At 36.0% G+C, this 23,546-nt stretch overlaps 1 protein-coding gene across 1 annotated transcript; it reads left to right on the top strand.

Annotated features, from left to right (window-relative positions):
* Positions 1-2,319: 2,319 nt before the first annotated feature.
* Positions 2,320-23,001, top strand: RGS13 (regulator of G protein signaling 13; the record flags this gene model as incomplete). Its single annotated transcript, XM_080918631.1, has 4 exons — positions 2,320-2,384; positions 5,326-5,387; positions 21,636-21,802; positions 22,819-23,001. 4 exons carry the CDS (start codon positions 2,320-2,322, stop codon positions 22,999-23,001), a joined length of 477 nt encoding a protein of 158 aa, XP_080774757.1.
* Between the last annotated feature and the right edge of the window lie 545 nt (positions 23,002-23,546).

Raw genomic sequence — 23,546 nt, 5'->3', positions numbered from 1 at the left:
GAGTGGCGGAGTACATGAAGCTAAGGGTCAGATAAGCCGGAACAGAAACTTTGCATGCATCTATTTTTCTAATCTTCATTGTTCCACTTCAGAGAAAAGGAAGCATCTAATCTGAGAGGTAAATTAATACACCCAAGGTCACACAGCTAAGAAAAGCCTCAATTCAAGCATGTGTTAGTCTAGTTTCAGAACCCTGAGCTATCTGAATATACCGCTCTCAGAAGCTCTGGGAAAACCCCTAAAGACAAGTACACTCACATAGTTCTTGCACTGGGCATCTAACCTCAGTGACTGTTGCATACTGGCTGCTGTGGTTTTGTCTGATTCCATTATATCTACTAAGAATATTATAATTATAATGTATATATTAGAGTTAAAGAGATGATAAAAATATAAAAGTATGTGCACATTGCTCTAGAAGATAGATGGAATGAAAAGACAACGAGACAAAATCAATTGTTGAAGAAGAAATGGTTAGGCCTTGTAGGAGACAAGGATGAGTAGTTGCAATAACTGTGTGGATGTTCAAGAACAAGTGAAAGACTTTGATATGGAAACTCAGCTTCACTAATAGAGTTCAGGGCCCAATTATATACAGCAGCATTATAAATAGCCAGTCAATGCCCTGGTTCTCTTAGCCTCCATTATTTCATTATAATCTTAATCAATTTTTAAAAAGACTTCTATTTTCATTCTTTTGATATCTTAAAACTTTGGTAAATTACTATTAACCACACTTTAAAATGCAACTATTCCTTCCTGCATTTAAAGTCATCCAAAATCTAGTTGCATACACACATAGCCACAAAATAAACTTTCCTGTCTACTTATCTTACTATATTTGCAGTTGAAATAGGCTTAATCAATTAACCTTCTTTTCTCTCATTTGTTCCCTCGTGAACATCTATGTAGCTGTACAATGTTTATTCTATTATTCTTCCCACTTCTCTTATGTCTTCTATCCATCATATCTTTTAGCAGGTTTACATGGTCACACTAATAAATTCACTGGAGCACACGACAAACAAGCTAGCCAGAACAGTCGAGAGAGAGAGAGAGAGAGAGAGAGAGAGAGAGAGAGAGAGAGAGAGAGAGAGAGAGAGAGAGAGAGAGAGAGAGAGAGAAGAGAGAGAGAGAGAGAGAGAGTCCTGCCTCTATATCCCTGATATAGCATTCCTCAACAGTTTTCACAACAGATAGAGGCTGAGAGGATGGGCACTCCATTTTATGACTTTCTCCACCTTGTTGCTGCCCATTAGGTTCCACGTTGCTCATGAATGGCATTCTAAGAGATCTGGCAGCATCTTCCTTTCCCTTCTGCAACTAAGCACCACCTCCTAACCTTTACCTAAGCAAGCCTTCCTCCGTTCCCCATTTCAGCATAGCCCATTAGCTCCCGTTTGCACCAAAGCTTACTGGAATGGCTTTACTATTTCCACCTCTGACTCAGTTCTCCTCCTGCAGGCATACAGGCCCCTAAGAAAATCCTACATGCTTTGTTTTGTTTCATCTTGCCCATAAGAACCGAAAGAGGAGAATCAAGGTCAATGTATCTCACTCCCTACCACTGAAAACTTGGCAAAGAACAGAAGTTCAAGAAAGTTCAACAAAGTCATAGAAACTCACTACTGATCCCCGGTGACTCACTTCATAGAACTTCCTATGTACAGTTAGTAACCTATTTCCATATTTTATATAAAACATGAGTTCAACTATTTCTGGCAAGTGTTTAGCTGTTTCTTTCAAAGTCCCAAGTTTCAAAAAAAGCCTACCATGACATGCATTGCTGCATACACACTTTACCTAGACTGAGTCAACACTGTCAGAATTTCAAAGTCACAATGTTCAAAAGTGACCAATTACCCTTCTCAGAATGCATTCTTAGGGAGTATTTATTGGGCTGTTTATGCTATCTAATTTTACTAATTATGAAGAGGCATGTTTTTCTTCATATATTCAGGGAGCACTCTAAAAATAAGAATTGTCCTCAAAAGTAACCTTTAGAAGTTGATTGTCAGAGACTTCTAATCAAAATATACTTCTCAGAGCTCTAGATCTTTTTAAAAATTGTTTTTAATGAGTAGGTGGGTAAGAGGAATTCCAAAGTTGCTGAGAAATCTAATAACTTACATTCTTATGGAATATATATGAAGTGAGGCATTTTCCTCATTTTTTCTTCATGACCCATAGTGACATCTAGTAAGTTTAAAAATTCATGTTTTTTTGTAATTTATGCCTTTATATGTTTTGAAAATTGACTCATGAGTTGTCATTTTACATAACTAAATTACATTCCTATATACTTTTTTCAGAAAAACAATGAGCAAGCATATCTGCTGGATGTGTAAGCTATGCAGAGATGAATCTAAGAGGTTCCCTTCAAAGTAAGTAGTTTTTAAATGTCATGACCATTAAAAAAATTCTTGGTCACATAATAAATAGGTACATATCTACTTTAATATATTTTGCTCTAAATATATTTTGCTGAGAAAAAAAATATTTCATTAATACCTGAGAAACTCCATCAAAGAAGCAATCATGTGTCCCGCTAAAATTCATTTCTATAATTTATGGTGTACATCTTAAAACTTGATAACTTGAATATTACAAACATTCTTTACAATACAGTCTTGTGGTATTTATATTAAAGAAATTTTTTTACTCTAACATATTCTCATAATTGAGCCCTTTGTAAGAAGTGACAAACACTTTCATTTTTCCCTGGGGTTTACAAGAATGGAAGCCTACAAGCACTCAGTCTTCTCTGAATGCAGGCACATTTGTGTTTTCTTTGTTTGCTTGTTTTTTACAGTGTCTCTCCATACAGGCCAGGCCATTCCCAACCTTGAGATCTTACTACCTAAGCCTACTGATCTAGGATACATTTTATTGTAAAGAGCCAGCCTCCCTCATGACCTAGTAGATTAAAATATAAAGGGTAACTGGAAAGATAACCAACACTTGGCTTTAATCACGAAAATATTCACAGATTGTAAATTAACCCTGTTAGACTAGCCACATATGCCTAACCTAGGTCACACTGAAGGCCTGAGTTCTGAATTCATTCTTGTGGATCAGAACTCTTGACCCATCTGACCTCCCACTGAAGTAAGAACAATCTCAAATGGTCACAAACTATGGCTTGGTGAAGTAAGGTAGATGTAGTAGTGGTTGATAAATTCCAATGTTCACAATTCTAGTGATCAGTTGAAATTTTGTGAGCCATGCATGTATACCCATGCAGAAAGCTATAACTAAATGACCAAAATAACTTTCTTCTACTTATTATCCCTAAGGCCTATCATAAGCAGAGGTTGTATTTTTTTCTTCTCTGCCTGATAGATTCTCAATAGAAAGGAAGAGTTCAGAAAAAGAGAATTCATATTTATAAGGCTGTCTAAGGTTATTTGATAGGACATTTTACATTCATAATAACTCTGTCAGAAATAGAGATAATAACAAAGCTAAGGTGTAGAGATGTATTAAGTCCTGCATCAGGATTATATGCCCCAACCCTTAGATGCTAAGCATCAGTGCCATGAGATTCATAAAGCCCCATGTCTGATTACTTTTCACTTCCTCCCCTGCCCAGAAAAAGGAAAAAAACAAAACAAAACTGAAGAACTCAGATCAGGAAACCCAGGTTGATCTAGAGGCAAAGATGCTTAAAATAATCTTTAAATACTTCTGAGGAAATCATCTTCAACATGGGCCAGTACAAAATCTGTGAGACAGAAAATGAGGAGAACAAAAATGAAGTTCAAATAAGACAATTTCTCCTATCATGGTCTGCATCTGTAAGTCTCATAAATCTTACAGGCAAAGAAATTTTCTTCAAAGCAATTTCCCAACACAGTGATATTTTGTCCCATAATTGGAGATTTTAGTCCTTTCTCTACAAGGAAATCTGTGAGTTAGAAAAGTATGCAAGAAACCTGCCTCCCACTTCCCACTCGAATAAATTGAAAGTGTTATTTTAGCTTATTCCTCTGAATGTTCTAGTGAGTGAAAAAGACAATGAGTCAGAAATAATTTCATACAAATGTTTTTGAGAGCACTCAGCACAGTGCACTGTTCAGCCTAGAAGCTGATATGAAGGTTTTCACAGAGCTGACAGGACCATCAGAATTGTTACAGGACTAATATTGTTTCATGTTCTGGATTACTTAATTTCTTCAAGCTTTCCTTATGATCATAACCAGTTAATGCTGATACTCACTCTTGAAAAATTAACATTCAGACTAACTCTACCATGCAGCAAAGAGAAGGCTTGGGTTGCATCTTCAGTTTCCTTATAACAGTACAAAAGATGGGAAGATACAGGAGAAGCAGGAGCTGGATGCTGATGAATATATTAGCAACTTTGATTTTGGAAAATGAAGTTATTTATGTGTAAGAAAGCAAGATAACTTGCCAATCACTTCATGAAGCTCACCAACCGAAACCCATAATGAAACATTCAAGTCACCTTCAAGTGTAGCTTTGTTCATTCTGTTAGGTCAAATGTAACTTGACTCTCACTAAAGTAAAAATATTCAAAATTCAATACATAAGTACATACATATAAAATAAGAAGCTGCAAACATGATAGACAAGACAGTTCTTGAAGATGTACACATAAGCTTTGTAGATAAATTCTGCATTCATTATGTAAGCGGGTACATGTGTGACAGTAGTAGAAAAACAGGAGAGAATCCCATGGAGACAGTGTGGGAATCTGTGTCTGGAACTTTCAAAGTGTGTGCCTTCTATCGGTTTTCAGTCAGTTTCTGCCACCCTACAAAATTACCACAGCTATACTGCCATACATGCTTGACTGCCCATAGCTTTAATGGTGAAAAATAAGAAATAATCAGAATTCTTTATACTAACTATATACACTCTGAAAGGCCCCTTGTAGAATATTACACAGTCAGGAAGATGTTCTATATAATTAATGTATAAGTTAAAAAGTAAGATCATAGTAATCACATATATAATGGGAACATGAAGAGCACAGACATAAAAAGTTGGTATGGAAAACATAGTTTCTTGGTTAAAAAATGCAAACACATACAAAAAAAAACTAATCTACCACAATTCTAATAAGAAGTAGGAAATGATATTATACAACTGACCTTAATATTTATGCAATTATCTCATGTATATACCTTTTATATTTTTCACAGTTAAAAGTTCAGTGAAAAATAAAACATAAAAGATGAAAGGATAATAAGCAATGTAAATTATATTCTTCTATTATTCTCAATATAGCATAGATTTATTTAGTTTAGCAAAACCTTGATGATACCTAAGCCCAATCAGCGCTCTTGTTTCTTTTCAAAGCCTCACTTTGGATGAAGTTTTAAAATGGGCCCAATCTTTGGAAAGTCTGATGGCTACAAAATGTGAGTATGATGTACATGTCATCTTTTAGTGAGTGGCCTGTTTCACATTCATAGTAGTGGGGGAGGGGTACCAGATGACAAGTGTGTCTCTGCTCACTGCCTTCTAAATGGCAACTGACACAGTTAAAAACGGAAAACCTGAAAATAGTTTGTCATGCCAGCCTCTGTCTTTTTTTTTTTTTTTTTTTTTTTTTTGGTGTTAATTAAAACAAGATTAGTCTCTGTGGGTCTCTATTCTTCACAAGTATATGTTTAAAACCCATTGGGATTATGCTGAAATAGTAACACATACTAAAATATACTGCCTTGCCATAGCTTGCTAAAGTTAGTGCTTGGAAACTATTTAAAATATCCAGTAAAAAAAGTTGCTGTTCTAAGTGCCTTCCAAAGTAAGAACCAATTAAAAACTCGTTCAAATTCAGTGGAGCTCTTCAGTCTTTAATTCCAGCGGTTCTGGGTATAAAGGTACAATCATCAGAATTCAAGTGATACAAAGGAAAAGTCAAAGCTATGTAGGCAAAATCGTAACTTTAGAAGCTGAATGCAGTTAAAATAAAAGATGAGGGGCACTCGGGGGAACTGTCTATTATGTTTGGAACAAAAGCCTGGTAGATGATAGAAAATGATAATAACAAGAAGACAAGTTAAAAGAAAGTAGAGGTTATTCAAAACTCGGCTGAACTTAGTTCCTTTCTAATATTGCAATCCCTATTAAATGTCTGCTAATCTTATCTATGAACATATCTTTTTATTTGGGACTTCCCTGTGTGAGGCTCTCTGTGAGTAATGAGTTGTCCAGATCTCCTGACTGTGAACAGGAAATAACTGTAGTACTACGGTATTTCGATGAGTGGGTGCACACAGTTGTTCTGTATAGCACATCCTGTCATTCTTAGGGATATCTGTGTTCCTAGGATACTACCTGCTCTCACAGCCTCAAGATCGTCGTTTAATACATTTGTTTTTGCTGACTCACAAGGCAGTGGTGGGAGGCTTGATATTTTTGACTCCTAGCTTTTACTATTAGAATTCCTTGGTCGCCCTAGCTCTCTCCTCAAGTTGTACATCTCCAGGTCTGGGGCACAATCTAATCTATTTGTTGTAAGCTGTTCCCCTGAAAATGTGCATGCCATAGTTCCTTTCTTTAATCCACTTGAAAGGAAGTTTGAGCTATGGCTTTAACTTATATCGAGTATTGCTTCTAGTTCTCTGATGTAATTTGCCAGCATGACCATGAATTAAGCAGTATATCTTTGCACAAAAAACGATAATTGACCTCTTAAATGGAAAAATAGAAATTTGCGTGTTAAATCATCTGTATTGATTCTTCTACAAACAGTTTTAATATGAGCTCTAGCCCATGTTCCCAGTGTTGCTAAGTCAATCTCACTTTTGTACAGATGTCTCTTCTGTAAAGTGAGAATAATATCATCTCTCTATTCAACACTACTGTATAGGTTGAACATGAAAGACATAGTTCGGTGAATAGTACACCTTGAGCACAAAAATAATTGCCATTTACTTGTATTAGTAATAACATTCACATCTCTGAATACACTCATTATTTCCTCTTTTTCCTACCAAAAGTCCAAACTCTTAGTACTCAGGATCCATGATACCCTAACCCAATTTATTTTCTGAAACTTATCTCTAGTTATGTAATTTATGAACCACAACTTGCACCAATGTGACAACTGCTCCATCCCTTACTTACACATCAGCAACTCTCCTGCCTCATACAGGAGAGTTTGCTCATTGTCCATTTTATTCTCACCCAATCCTGCACACCCTAAAATATTGAAATTCCAGTCCCACCTTTTCTATGAAATGATTTAAATATATTCTTCTGTTCTGTTTTGTTAGTACAATAATTATAACAAGTTAGGGTAATAAATTTATTTCCAAAAGAACTTCCTCAGTAAATTGTGAAACTCTTTGAAGAATAGATATTGTTTATTCATTTCACATTCCATGGAGAGATTAAAAGTGCCATTTGTACCTAGTAGGCATGTACTATTATTCAATTAACTATAAATATTAGTAAGGAAAACTCAACATACCAAGCTATAACTATTATGTCAGTTTATGTGCCAGTGTGGAAGACCTGACAAAATGAATGGAATGAATAGAGCTAATTACTTGACATAAGTATCAAGTGGGCACTTGGTTAGCTAGACTCAGTAATTGAGAGATAGTGTCATAAGAATAAGTAAAGCTTACCAAAAAGTCGAGGGGAAAAAAGGCATCACACTATTCTTTATAAAGCCAGTAGAACCATGAAGTCAAATTCGTATGAAGTTCATTTAAAAATCCTATAACACATATTCAAAAGGTGATTCAAAAAATAAATCGCGCTACAGATAGGACTAGTCAACTAAAACAACTAAGAAAGCAGACACTCTATATTCTATGAAGCAAGAATGTTTCAACTAACAAAGGACACTAAAATGTATCCCCTACATTTAGATATGCAAACTTCAATTGCTACACAGCCTTTAAGAATAAATAGATTAGAAACCCACATGAAAATGAAATGTGTTATTCTGGGCACCCGGAAATAATGAGAAACTAATACAGGAAGTAATTATTGGAAAATCATTAATTAATATCTGCATTCAACACAATGCCATTAAACTAAAGAGCTTTATAAAAAGTGGAAATTAGGAAGCACCAAATTTATGTCACCTTTTCTAAGACAGTTTCTCAGCAGACTTCCTGATATCCTGGTGTTTACAATCTTTCTGAGTCCTCTTGTGCAACATTCTTTTAGCCACATGTGTAGGCGCTGAATTATAGACATGTCAACTAGCCCTGTTCTGCCAAAAGCCTGCTAATGTCTATATTGTGTCCAGTTTGGATTTTCTGCCATTTTCTGTAAAGGGAGGTTGTTTTATGGTGTAGTTAGTGACATTTATCTGTGACCACAAGAATAATATTTGGATATAAATACTAGAGAAGGAATGAAACTGTCCTAACATAGTAGTGACAATAGATTCCTTTCTAAGGGCCATGGCCTCCCTATCCTTGGATGCTGGCTAGGTTCCCAGTGCCATGATTGTCTTCCTGTTGAGTTAGCCTTAAGTCCAGCAAGACTGCTTTTAGATGCTACCGTCATTGAAGTGCCATTTATTGTACCTTAATACAATCCTTGCCAAGATGAGAATAATGTAAATATCAATAAGCATATTAACTTGGGGGTCAAATGTTGTGGGATCCCATCCATACACAAAGAACCACAGACCACTAACAACTAATGGAAGAAATAACATTAGTCTCTCCCAGAAAATAATCCCTTATTGGTGTGTCCAAATAAGAGTGATAAGTCCTGAAATCATATTCACACAAAGTCTCAAAAGAGTAGACAGAGAGATGGTAGATAGATAGATAGATAGATAGATAGATAGATAGATAGATAGATAGATAGGCAGATACCCTTAGGTATGCATATGTATGTATACAACACACACACATACACACACACATATATGTATATGTACATATGTATATATGTGTGTGTGTATGCAATAATAATCAAAGATGGGAACATGGGAGAAGTTCAAGAAATGTTAGCTGGGAGGGACTATAAAAAAATGGTGAAAAGTGGTATGGTTCTATTTCAATAAAAAACATATTTTGAAGAAAGCAAAACAAGGAAGAAGAAAAAAGAAGAGGAGAAATGAAGAGCGGAGGGGAAGGGGAGGAAGGGGAAGAAGAATAAGTGAAGAAAGAGAGGGAGGGGAGAAGGAAGAGAAGGGGCAGGAAAAGAACAAGTTGACAGAGCTATGATAAAGTCAGATGTTAACTCAAAGTTAAGAATGTTTGTAACCTAGACATATTCTAGACATTACAGGATGGTACGCCACTAGCAAAGAAGTTTTCAAAGCTTTGAAGATACTTTTAAAAAATAATGTGTGCAAAGTCACTTAATGAGTAGATACTAAGCCTGTTTTGGTTTTTAGGTACCATGCTTGAAGAAATGCTTAGGGATCTATCACACATAAAATTCCACAGCAGGGGAGGGGGTTCTGAAATTTGTTTTTTAAGAAGAATTTTAAAAACACCATTTATTGTAGACTATGGGAAGTAATTATTGCACCAATCTTCAAAGCAATGCAAATGGAATTCCAAAGGCAACAATACTCTTGAAAAATAACATCATTTGAGCAAAAGTCTTTCCTAAGACTACATAGAGGAATGAATGGTAGTAGTTTATATACATTAAATTACTTAAGAACTAATGCTAGTACCAAATGAAGAAGTGCAATGTATTGATTTCTTGGTGTTTGATGTGAAAGTCGGTGTCAGTTAAAATTTATGTACACTAAATGAAGAAGAAAACATTCTATACTTTTAGTAGTCTTTTCAAATATATAATATTTTAGAAAATATTTTTAGAAGTGACAAAAACATAAATGTAACAGGAAAAGAACCTTTCATTTATCTAACAAAATCCTGGAGGATTATCTAAGATTTTCCCCCAAATCATAGAAACCCAGACTATGTCAGTAAAATCAAAATTGCTATCAAGGCATCAGATTTAACAAATATAAATATCAGAAGAATAGTTCGGTGGATGTTATTGGTAACTAAACACTAAGTGAAATTAGCAAAACCAGTAAAGATACAGAAAGATACATTTGAAATTATAGAATGCATCCCTCTTATGAAAACTTCATAGTGCCTTCTTGTACCACAAAAGCCAGTCCCTCAGGGAGGTCCTGTGTCTGCAGTTCATGGTGTCTTCAACAATAGGAACCTAATTCTATCTCTGGGAGCACACTAATTTTAAAAAGATAACAATAAAAGGTATTTCCTGATGTATCTTGTTTTATACAAATAAAAAGACCACTTGGATGACTCAAACAATCCTACCAAGTATGTGGAGAACAACATGAGAATGGAGATTAAATGAAGGAAGAGATAGATAGATAGATAGATAGATAGATAGATAGATAGATAGATAGATAGATAGATGGATGGATGGATGGATGGATGGATGGATGGATGGATGGATGGATGGATGGATGGATAGATAGATAGATAGATAGATAGATAGATAGATAGATAGATAGACAGGCAGACAAATACACACACACACACATACACAAAACATACACTCAGCCCATCTACTCCACTTAAACAGAGGCGACAAAGAACAAGAAAATGAATGCATAGATAATTCCATTAAGTGGAAAGGGTTTTTTTAAAAAATAGAATCAAGTGATGTGGAAAGAAGGTGCACAACTACAGTAATACAACTGAGAGTTGTCGGCAAGGGAAAAGCTGTCAAAATGAGTAGAACTGCCAGAGTCTCTGAGAGACAATAAAACTGTCAGAAGGGATAAGATTTGAACAAAGTGATTAGTCATAAGAAGCAGACATCTGTGCTGAGGTCTTTGGATATGAACCGAAGGAAAACATATCTGAAAGTTTCAATGATGTAAGAGAGAGGTGCTTGCAAATAACTGAAAAACATTTTAATATTTTGGCTGCCTAAAGTCTTATGAGGCCATGTGAATGATCTCATCCTGAATATTAACCAAAAATCTTTGTAAGAAAGTGCATATATATTTTTGAAAAGATCCCTTAGCTTTTTCTGAAGAAAAATGAAGGCAAACTAGTTATAAAGATAAGCCAGCCTTAGAGAAGCATTCAGGAGACAATACAAAATTGAAAATAATTAGCATCGAGAGCCCAGGATTACTAGAAGAGTAAAGATAAAGAGGGAAGAAAAAGAGATTGTGCTTGGGAACAAGGTGATGTTCCAGATTTGGGGAAAAAGAACCAGTGAATACAAGGAAACATCAAGTAAATTAAAGATGAACAAAATTAGTGTGTTACCATAGAAGCCAAATGATGCATTTCTCTCAAGTGCTGTGAACTGTGCTGAAGACTGAAAAGAAATAAGGTTATAGCCAGGCCCATTTTTATAACTAAACAGAAGCATTTACAGCCACATGATGGAAGAAAGGTAGAATTTATAAAGTAATTTACATAAATTTTGATATAAAAATTAGAAGATAAAAGAACAGAGATTGGAAGGTGGCTGTCTAGGAAGTCTTTGTGCTTTCCTCTGTAGCAAACTATGCTACAGTCAAACTGTCAAAACTAGAACTAAATTTTATAAATTACAGTAGGCTAGCTAGAAAGATTAATGGTAGATCCTTGGCATATTATACATGAGTTTATAAATATAGGTCCCAGTACCGTTTGGGGTGTCTGTGTGTATGCGCGCATGTGTACTCATGCATGCACATGTAAGTATGTGTATATATATAAGTATATAAGTATACATGCGTATGTGTGTGCATGTGTGTATGTATATATATACAAATATTTATATATATGCGTGTGTGTGTGTGTTAATTGTGTTTGTTTGTAAGCAAGTAACTCAATAAACAAAAAGCTCTTTCCTGAAAGCAGGAAGAGAAAAGCAACAAGTCATATAAAAAGAATTCCCATCGGATAACAGCAGATTAATCAGTACTTTTCTTACAGCCAAGAGAAAAATGGCATTATATACTCAAAACTGAAAACAAAAAAATTCAACCAAAAATATTATACCCAGCAAAGCTATTCTCCAAGGATAAAGGATGGTAAAAATTTCCAAAACAAAAAACAAACAAACAAAAAACCTCAAGAAACTTGTTAGCATTTTATCAGCTCTACAAGAGATGCCCAAGGGACCAGTTTATAGAAACTGAAGGATGAGCAGCCGCAGATCATTTTTATTTTTGCTGCAATAACTACCAACATAAAATGCACAAACTACAAAAAAATCCACAAAACTGTGCAAAACTATAAAGGTGAAAGAGGAATATAACTCTATTGGCACAAAGAAATCACTAAACCATAAATGAACAAGAGAGAGAAAAAGCATACATAAAGCCAGAAAAAAATAACACTACCTTCTTTATTTATCACTAATAACGTTAAATATCACCCCAGAAGTTCTTGTTTCTTTTCCTGGTTCTTTTTGCGGCAGCAGAGGGAGAAGAGCTTCAGTGAAGGTAACACTAGGTTTTCCCAGATACTTAGAGTTGTTGTATAAAACATTTTCTTTTCTTAAGTCTAAGTTACTTTACTACAGTAGATTGTCTGAGTGTCTGAGGCAAGAAACTGTTTAGCACTTCATCATTAAACATCAGGAGGTAAAGGAAAGTAGCCTTTTGTTCAGTCTCCACAGGGATTGTGTGGCTCTAACTTTCAGCCTGCTAGTTGAAGTCATAGAAAAAAAAGTGTTGGGAGGGACTCTTGAAAAAGTAATTCTAGCATTTATTTCAAGATTTAAAAAGTTTCCTATGAAAGCTCTATAAGAAAAAGAGAAAAGAAACTTGTAAGAAAGGGGAGATAAGATGATAAAAAAAATCAAAAGATAAACCAAGAAAAATAGGGATTAGCAATGCTAAGAAGGGTAAAGAGTGTCCTCCTCTTTGTCCTCAGCTCTTATACATCTTTTAGAAAACATAATCACATGGTAAAATGTTCACCACAGGTTTACACATATTCTTGTCCCTGCATTTCTTTTAGACAGGAACAATTTTGAATGAAAATGTTAGAAGGTGGGTTAGTAATCCCATCCCTCAATTGTGAGAACTGTTTGGCTACTGGAGGTGGTCTCTAGCTTCTGAGAAGTGGATGAGACAATGATGAATAGAGAAAAGGTAAAGAAGGGCACAAAACTGTGATTTGATGACAATAACTTCATTTTTTTCTTCTTCAAACTTTATTTTAAAAAACATGTACAGATTATTAAAAGCATTTTGGCATAAAACTATATGAATATATTTTTGTCAGTACTTGATTCTTTTAAAGGTTTGATAGCATGCATTGAAATCTTACTAGTTAGCATAAGCATAAAGTACATGTAGAACAGAATGTAACACGGAAAGAGTCAAAGTTTTCTTGGTGTGTATAGATTAAATATAATGATCTTTGAATACCAAAAATTGCCACAAAGCTATATTCTTAGCTCTTCAGTTATTAATGATTTAAGGTCTAGGTGTATCACACTCTGAGAGGGTGTTATACACTTAATCTTTTTTTACTAAGAAGGACTGAGGCTTTCACTTCTGACCTTTTATTATTTTTTTTATTTTTTTATTTTTAGCTTCATGTGTCCTGTGAGTTGTTTCTGGGGTGTTTAGAGCTTTCTGAAGCTAGTATCAAATTATCAGTGACTGAATATTATGTCTGTTCTTTTGTAACTGGGTTACCTCACTCAGGATGTTATTCTCTAGATGCATCCATTTTTCTAGGAATTTCATAAAGTCATTGTTTCTAATAGCTGAGTAGTACTCTATTATGTAAATATACCACAATTTTTGTTTCCATTCATTTATGGAAGGACATCTGGGTTCTTTCCACATTCTGGATGTTATAAATATGGCTGCTAAGAACATGGTGGTGTATGTGTCCTTATTGTATGTTGGAACATCTCTGGGGTATATACCCAGAAGTGAAATAACTGGGTCTTCTGGTAGGACTATGTTCAATTTTCCGAGGAACCACCAGACTGATTTTAAGAGTGGTTGTACCAGTTTACAACGCGACCAACAGTGGAGAAGTGTTCCTCTTTCTCTGAATCCTCACCAGCACCTGCTGTCATCTGAGTTTTTGATCTTAGCCATTCTGACTGGTGTGATGTGGAATCTTAGGGTGGTTTTGATTTGCATTTTCCTTGTGAGTAGGATGTCCAGCACTTCCTTAGATGCTTCTTAGCCGTTTGATATTCCTCAATTGAGAACTTTTTGTTTAGCTCTGTACCTCATTTTTTCATAGAATTGTTGATTCTCTGGTGTCTAACTTTTTGAGTTCTTTGTATACCTTGGATATTAGGCCTCTATCAGATGTGGGGTTGGTAAAGATCTTTTCCCAATCTGTTGGCTGCTGCTTTGTTTTCTTGACAGTGTCCTTAGCCTTATAGAAACTTTGCATTCTCATTAAGTCCCATTTGTCAATTTTTGACCTTAGAGCAGGAGCCATTAGTGTTCTGTTCAGGAAATTCCCCCTGTGCCTATGTGTTCTAAGGTTTTCCTTACTTTCTCTTCTAATAGTTTCATTGTACCTTCTTTAATGTGGAGAGTATAACGTCTAATGTAACCTGCGAGGATGAACACGTGTGAAGGCAAATAATTAAACATTTAAAACTAGGCAGGAGAAAAGGGCTTTGAGTGCTCCCAAATAGTACATGCCTGAAGTTATAAATGTCAGTTTTTCTAATCTAATCATTACACATAGTACACATAAGCTACAACATCACATGTGTACAACATACTAAGAACTGACACTATTTGTCAGTTATAAAAAATAGACTCTCAAGAAAAACAGAAAAGAGGATTTATAGAAATACTTGTCAGTAAAATGTCTTGTAAGCATGAAGACCTGAGTTCCATCCCCAGAGTTTTCATTTTAAAAGAACAATAATGCCTGGGCTTAGTTGTGCATATTTACAATTTTAGTTTGGGGAAGGCAGCGACCGGCAGAACGCTGGAGACTGTGGGCTACCCAGCCTACCCTACTTTGTCAGTTCCAGACTAGTAAAAGGCACACACACACACACACACACACACACACACACACAAATGCAAATGACAGAGATGGGAACGAGATATATGATCAGGAGCAAGAAGGAGGTGTGGGGTTAATACTGTTTTAATTTAATTCTCAACCAATGATGACAGACAGCAAATGGTGAGGGAGGCGTAACTGAGGGTGGATAATGTGGTAAAAGCAACTGGGAAAGGTAAAGTACTAGAGAAAGTAAAGATGGAAGGGAACCTGGAAAAACTTCAGTACAAAAGGAGCCAAAATATGTCTTTGGGGAAATTCTTGAGCTATGGTATCATAGAAATAGCAGCTGCCAACTGCACATTGTGGAGTGATCATTAAAATGATTGCAGAGATCACTTTAACTCAAGAAGCAGAGATGTGGGCTTTCCTGTGCACTGCTCAGCCGCCTAGCGCTGACATTCTGGGTAGGCAGGAGCTCTGAATAAGAGCTAACATTAATCCTTTACTTTGGCTCAAAATTATACTTTTATGTACTTTATACTCCCCCTTCTAATGTATCATAATTACAGGTAGACAATCTTTAAAAACACTGAATTTAACAGTGTAGGGTTGGCAAGCTGCTCAGGGCAATGAAATAAATCTCTCCCTCCTCAGAAACCACTGGGCCGGTGGAGCATCTTTATTGATGCCGGGGCACTTGGCTCACATGAGAAGTAACTGGTGGATTGTGTTACTCACTCTGTGCAATTTCTCAGCTCTCTGCATCTGTGAGAGATTTCCTGCCTCCCACTCAGGATTGGCAGCTTCCTACGCTACCATTTATCCTAATGTCTTCTAACCACTGCTGTTGTCATGGTTACCTTCATCACACTTTATATTACCGTACAACTTTGCCTCAGCCTTTCCCATTTAGCAAGTTTTGCCTTCTCCAATTTCTCATGCACTTTTTCACCTGCCAAAGAGAGGAAAGAAATGGCCTTTTATAGACATTGATGTTCAGCTAGCACTTTTCTTCCCCACTGTCAGAAAATGAAAAGCAATAATATACTATTATAGTATCCCCAGGTCTTCAGTACCTCCTGCATGGGGAATGACTGGAGCCTACTTTATTTTTTAAGATCTATAAAAGGCTCTAAAATGTAAAGCATGAGCAATATGGAAGCCTAGATTATAAAATATTCTATCCACCAGTACCTGCCATTTAACAGTGAATAGAAACTCTATATATGGTAGTTAATAACATATAATCCTGCTTCTCATTGTTTCTCAGTTGAACAGGAAGAAATAGATAAATACAATAGAATATATATATATATATATATATATATATATATATATATATATATATATATATATATATACAACCATGAGAGTTCATAGAACTTTTCTGAGAGCTGTGATATATAAGATAAATCTTAGATCAAGAATAAAAAGCAACACCAGGAACTATACAGATGAGTGACATACCACATAACCACAAAGTGTGTTTAGAGAAGTGCATCTGAACACGGCACAGGCACAACATTTATGAGTCACTAAACACAGGTGAGAGCGTAGAGAGAGTACAGTGTCCAATAAGCCTGGCAATTAGAATCAAAAGCAGCAGCTTCTATCATTTGAGTCGCGGGAAGATAGATTCGGTATGGTATAATAATATAACCACATTTTTCTAAAGAACATTTTCCTCTAACAAAATTCCTGACAATACGAAATGGAGCATTTGGTAAGATGAGGGAAGCTTTCTGATTTAAGGTGATTACAAATGCATCTCAAAATAATGTGCAAATAACAGAGGATAATGCAGCGATATAACAGTATTTTTAACATTTAAAGAGAATAAAAAAAAAACTCTAACTACAAAACAAAAATTTTAATGAAACAGAAGATGTACTTACTATAAGAGATTGTAGAAATTCTAGTAGAATTATAAACTCTAGTGTGCCCAGTGATGTAGATTGGGAGTACAAGAATTAAAAGTTAGTCCACACATATTTTATCATGTACCAATAGCCACATAGCACCTGCCAGACTTAATGCATGATTAAGACTTGCCTCATGCAGAAAGTACAAAATTAGAAAGGTAGGACACTATTCTGGCTCAGTGAAAAAAACTCACATGTCCCTTTCCTATCAAGGTAAACTGTCACATGTCTCTTTGTGGGTCACAGACAAACTAATCTCAGTTCTTTTTAAATAGCAATATGAAGATTATTAAAGGTACCACCACATGTTTAAAGGAAAATGCATATACGAAATATGACAGAAACTTATTTTCTTATTCTCTCAAAAAATCAGTCTTCATCTTTCATCAGCTCTTCTAAGCAACATCAAGTCTCCTGAGCACCATTTCAAACTTCAGAATGGGCTATTTGGGGCCATACTACCTAATTGAGTAAAAACATTTCACCTTGTAATTCAGTTATTGTGTGGGCCACCAGAACTACAAACTCAAAAAATAGATTTTCCATTTAAGATTTCTTAAGATTCCTGAATTTTTTTTTCAGAAATGTTGTTCTAGCTGATTGCTTAGGTAGCTAGGTAGCATTAGCAGGCAAAACTTACCTGTCTCGTACAGATGTTTGAAAAATAAATAATAAGAAACCAAATAAGTAAGCATAGTCATTCTGCACACTAGAACATGTCTGAAATCTTACACAGGTTCCAGCAGTCTAGATCAGCTTTGGCAAAACCATGCTGAAATTGTAAGTACTATTAAAATCCAACCTGATTATAATAAAAAAAGGTTTTCTTCTCATTCACAATATATGACAACTGAGGCCAATTGCAACTGTGTTCCTTAATCTTAGCACTGGGGTAAGAGAGTAGCATCTTCTACATTTGTTCTTTTTGTGAAAAGGGAAAAAAGAGCCACCTGAGGGTAAGAGTCTTCTGCCTCCACCTTAGAATACACATTTGCATAACTCTCACTGACCCGCACGAACCCAGTGGTTAGTGCAGAGATGGGAGGGACAGGAAATATGGACCCTCTAAAAGAGCACGGCCGGGAGTAATAGTTGGTGCTATGACAGGAACCGCCCACAATCAGGACATTTCATATACTGCCTATAAGATATGGTAATTTTGGAAATACATTAAAAAATCGATCGAGAAAAATTATCATTAGCAAGTATGTGGCTATGTCAGAAGTTATAAAAACCATTATTCTGGCCAAGGAGAAAAAGATATTTATTCATCTTTCATAAAAGGGAAGCTAGAGAAAGCAGGAAGCGGTACAGGTAGATGCTGGAGTATGAACTAAAAAACTTTTTAGTACAAGTTCAAGATTAAAAATAAACACACATTTAAATGTAATTTGGGACCCAAAATTGGCTTCCAGACCATATCCTCACCTCAGTAAACTACCTGTCCAATTGACCGGAAATCATCCCATTCAGCGACCTATGAACTTGACCAACATCTATTTTCTGATTTATACCTTACTTCTATACTTGTTTCTTATTCCTACTTAAGTCTTCAGTCATCATTCCCCTAAGTACCAATTATATAAATGCACTCATGTTAATAAGACTTTATTTCTGTGCATGCTGGGAATTTGGGGCTTTCAGATTTTCATATTAAAGAAGTAATGACTTTGTTTTGATTTTTTTTTCTTTGCCAACAGCTTTAGATATTTCTTTAACGTGCATGAATAACCACAGCTGTATTTCTCGGCTCCTAATTTTCAATGCTCATGATGCGGCATGCGCTATCATTAAGTGATGTCAGTGGGGAAGCAGACTTCCTATTTGAAATATTTTACAATGTATTTCCCATTGGGTAGCAAGGTCTAACTACTTCCTAGGCTTAATATCCATGTACACTGTGCCCTCACCTGATCTGCACCATCAGCCAAGGTGAAGTTTCTTTCAAACCTCTTCCATTCAGTATACTATTGGCTACAACTGTCCACGTAACTGTCAGCCATGCTCTGAGTCTCGGTATCCCCATGCCGAATTTGCAGATGGCCAACTTTCCCCTGAGAGTTTCAGAAGTGGTACCCACCTCTCTGTGTGTCATTTTCCCTGAATATAAAATGTTGTCTTCCTTCTTATTTCACTGGTGATATAATCAGTGAAAATCAAAGGAGCGTGTAGCATGATTTTCTTTTCTTCTTTTTGCTTTTATTTAGCTTTGGCAATTACTGGACATAAATCCTAATCTGCTCTTCTAACTGCTGACCTGGCTGCCTCCCCAGCTGTGTACCCCAGATACTTGCTGTTTCTCCTGGCCTTGTGCTCATCACCCATCTCCCCTCATGGTGGCTTCCTCTCTCTCCTTTCTTCCTCTTCTGATCTCTCCAATCAGGTCACTCCAAACCCATTTACCTGTAATCCCTCCAGCAACTGGCTCTAGCAAGTTTTATTTAACCAATAGTTTTAACTCAAGGAACAAGGTTTGTAGAACAAGAGCTTTTAAACATTGCAAGTTACTCTTAGGCCTGGACCTTCTGCTATAGAAATTACCATTACAAAATATATAACAACAGAACAAACTTCAACACCCACCCATGTGGGTCTTAAAGAAGAAAGACAAGGTCTTTTCTCCCAAAATTTTGTCTCTTCTAAAATATGCTTCTCACAATACAGTTTCCTATGGCATAAAGACAATGTGGGTGTGTATGACAGTGTAACTGACTGTCCTAATCTCTCCAATAGCGTTAACATTAAGATTAGTGTTAGGATTACTGTTAGGTTTAGGACTAAGATTAGGGTTAGAGGTAGGGTTAGGTTTCTTTCTTTATACATAATGTATTTTAGAAAAGAAAAGCAAGGTCTTTTCTCCCAGAACATCCTGTGTTTTGTCCATTCAACTGAACTTAGTAATCTCTTTTATGGATGTGGCTTGTTTTAGTAAGGGAATGCTGTTCTTTTATACTTTCCTGTTCTTTTACATATGTGTGTTACAAAATGCAATACAATTTCCTATGGTATATATACAATGACACTGCATATGTGTAATAGTTCTTCCATCTCTTTAATGGTGTTAGGTTGATTACTTTTGTGTACTTTGACATATACATTTCAAAGAATACAATACAATTTACTATGCCCTAATTGCAATGAACCTGCATATGTGTAACTGCCCTAATGTTTCCAATAATGTTAGGATTAGAGTTACAGTTAGTTCTTTACCTACATGTTGTGGTGTGTGTGTGTGTGTGTGTGTGTGTGTGTGTGTGTGTGTGTGTGTGTGTGTGTGTGTGTATGTGTGTGTTAATTAATTTATTTTTTCTTATTGACTTTGCATCTGGCCTACTGTCCCCCTACTAGTCACCCTATCCCATACTCCTTCTCCATCTCCCTTCTCTGAGCAGGTGGGTCCCAAGCTAGGAATCCCCAAATCTGTCAAGTCAAGTCTATGAAAGGCTATGATTGTCCTCTCCCATTGAGGACAATCCACCTAGAAAATCATATTCCATAGACAGGCAACTGCTTTTGGGAAAGCCCCTCTTCTATTTATTCCATCCCTACATGAAGACCAAGTAGCTTGGTTTCCTAATGCTAGGAAATTGATGTAATAATGTCTTCTATGAAAATGTAAGAAAATATGACTTTATTCATCGTGTCTATTCCATTTGATTATCATTATTTCCCATTACAGTTAACGATAATCATCAACATTTTTGTTAGCAAAATCCTATACTTTAGGAAATAATGGGCACTATGGCAAAATTTATGGTTAACAATTTCACAGAGAGGTACTGACCTTAAAACTCACCAACTTGCAAACATTAAACAATGCAGTGAGTGTTTGTAAAAGAAAAAAAATATGTTGTGAGTCTATAAGTGGCCTCACATTCAGTCTGACTAAAACATCATTCTATTAACATTAATTGAAAGTTGTTTTGTCATTTTAGCATTTAGCAATAGAATGTCTCATATATACCAAAAGACTTCACAATCACCACAAGGAATTTCGTGTCACTCTCAGTGATCAATGGTCCCAGGGATGATGAGTAACGAGCTGCACTTATGAGAGCATGACTAATCTATGAGACCAAGCTCCCCAAAATTGGGGTCAGAATAAAAGTCCTCTCATTTGGTACTCATCTTCTCACCCCAGGGGCTATTCAAGACCAGAACTGAAGATAACCATCAGAGCAGCAAGCACCATCTCATGGTTATGTTCAGCGCAACACATTGCCCTGTGTTAGGTTCAGAGATGTTCAACATCCCCCTGGATTCCATTCCTTACTTGGTCCCTATTTCTGCCCTGAACCATAAACTACGAATATGATGTTCAATTCTTCATCTTCCTGTTCTCCCACTGATTGGACACTGAGAAACACTCCAGACAACTCTAACTCATCAAAGTATCACTCACACATAGTTTGGATAGTTTCCTCCCAACCCTGACTTGCCAGATTGTTAACTTAGTTCTTACCTATCACTTTATTGTGATGTATTAAATATTTTATGACTTTATGAGGAGAGTTCTGTCTGCCTATATAGCTTAAGTCATTTGTGTGGGTTCTTATGACCTCTTGTGGCCTTTCTGTCACAGGCAAATCCAAACTGACAAGCACTAACTTCGCCAACTAGTGGCGTCCTTGAACATGCTTCACATGTGTAGAGACCTGAGGACATGAGTAATAACATGATAGTTAGAAGTTATCCACTTGTTCTTTATGCTGGGAGCAGCAGTTCTTTGGGCTTCTGTATCAAACTGTATGAATTGTTGTTCAAATTCTAAATGTTAACCCGTGAAAACAATCACATATTTTTCTACTTCTAGATGGCCCGATTGTGTACACAGCATATTTACAATTGGAACACAGTGATGAGAACATTAAGTTCTGGATGGCATGTGAAACCTACAAGAAAATTGCTTCGCGGAGGGGCAGAATTTCCAGGGCAAAAAAACTTTACAGTATCTACATCCAACCACAGTCTCCTAGAGAGGTAACAGTGCGACGCTGTAGTTGGGACATCCCTTGGAAGATATTAATAACTTGAGCACCATTACGTGCCAGTAATATTCCATCCCAATATTTCCTAAAATTATATAAATAGGAATTACTAATTGTATTTGTCGGTCACAAAACCTACAAATTAGATAACTTAATGAATTTCCCTGTGTGCTAGAATCATTAAGTAGTAACCATAGGATTCAAAGGTGAGCTGTTTGATCCAAAATCCTCCAGCCATCAGCCTATCTTAATGTCTAGTACAGTTAAAAAGAGCAGAGGGTTTGTTATAAGGCATTATAAATTTGAAATGCTGTGACTGAGCACTCTAGTGAGGTTTGGTCCTCTGACCTATTTTACATTAGCATAATCCAACAACCCCAGCTGACATCCAAGTTGCCATTACTGTTCTCACACTGCCTAACCCTGAGGCTCCTGACAGAGACACAACCCAAACTTACAATTCATGTTAAAGGCAAGGGTGGAGGATAACATAAGAGATTTCTATTACTCAGCATAACCCTATATTATTCAATGATTCCAACAAACCCATCTGGAAAATTTTAGTTTTTTTGAGATAACCACTTCTCCCCTCTATTTCTTCACTTCTCCTCACTTGCTTCCCATTTCAGAACTTGGTTGGCTAACACAGCATTTGTGACTACTAAGAAAAGTAAAGTATAAAGCAGCCACCAACTTCCTTTAAAAAAAAAAAAAAAAAAAGATCTCTTCAATTCATAGACTTCCATGCTTGCAGACTACCACTATCACACCACTAGCATGTCCCAAAGAAGGAGTGGTTTATAGAGTTCCCTAGTCACTGACTTTATGGGTGCTAATGGTAGATTTTTGCTTTTAAAAAGAGCAAAGACTTCATTTCCTAAAAGTCTTTTTAAATACCTATGATTATTGAGCCTAAACTATCCTGTTGCTCTGAAAGAGGGTAGCCAACTAAACCATCCGATTGAAGGCATATGCATTTGTTGTGCTTAATCTATAATTTTTTTTCAGATTAACATCGACAGTACAACACGGGAAGCCATAGTCAAAGGCATTCAAGAACCTACTCAAGCATGCTTTGAAGAAGCTCAAAAGATCGTATACATGCACATGGAAATGGACTCTTATCCCAGATTTTTAAAGTCTGAAATGTACCAGAAACTATTGAAAACTGTTCAATCCAATAGCTCCTGATTGCCACCCAGAAATTTAAACTGAAGGTGGCATGTTGCAATTGCTAACTTTATCTAGAAAAAGACATGAAATGAGGAGGAAGGTAGAAATGAACCAGAAAGCAAGACACAAATTGATCTCTAGTACCCGAGGGAAATTTACTCTAAACCTAAAAAGCTCCTAGATGCTGCAACACAATTTATAGCGTACTTACAGAGAGGAATTAACAGAAAAGAAAGAAGAGGCTTTCTTTATCATATAAACACTATAACATTTTTACTTACTATACTATGCAACTAATGATGTTTTTCATTAAAGAAATTTGGCAGGCATAGCACGAATAACTGATTTTAAAACCATTGCCCTGTGAATTTTGTCTCTATGTATTCTATGGATATGCTCAGGATATCTTGAATTAGTATATAAATGTATTAGTCATAGTATGGTCAGTTAAATTTTAGCATTAGCTATATTGAATATATGATATTTAGAGGGGATTTATCTATACATTTTTCTCAGCAGTATGACCATGATTGGCCTTATCACTCTGTCCTCTATGTTAAATC

This window comes from Micromys minutus, assembly GCF_963924665.1.
Source record: "Micromys minutus genome assembly, chromosome: 6".
NCBI classification, from domain to species: Eukaryota; Metazoa; Chordata; class Mammalia; order Rodentia; family Muridae; genus Micromys; species Micromys minutus.
This window is presented reverse-complemented; position numbering and strand designations above follow the sequence as displayed.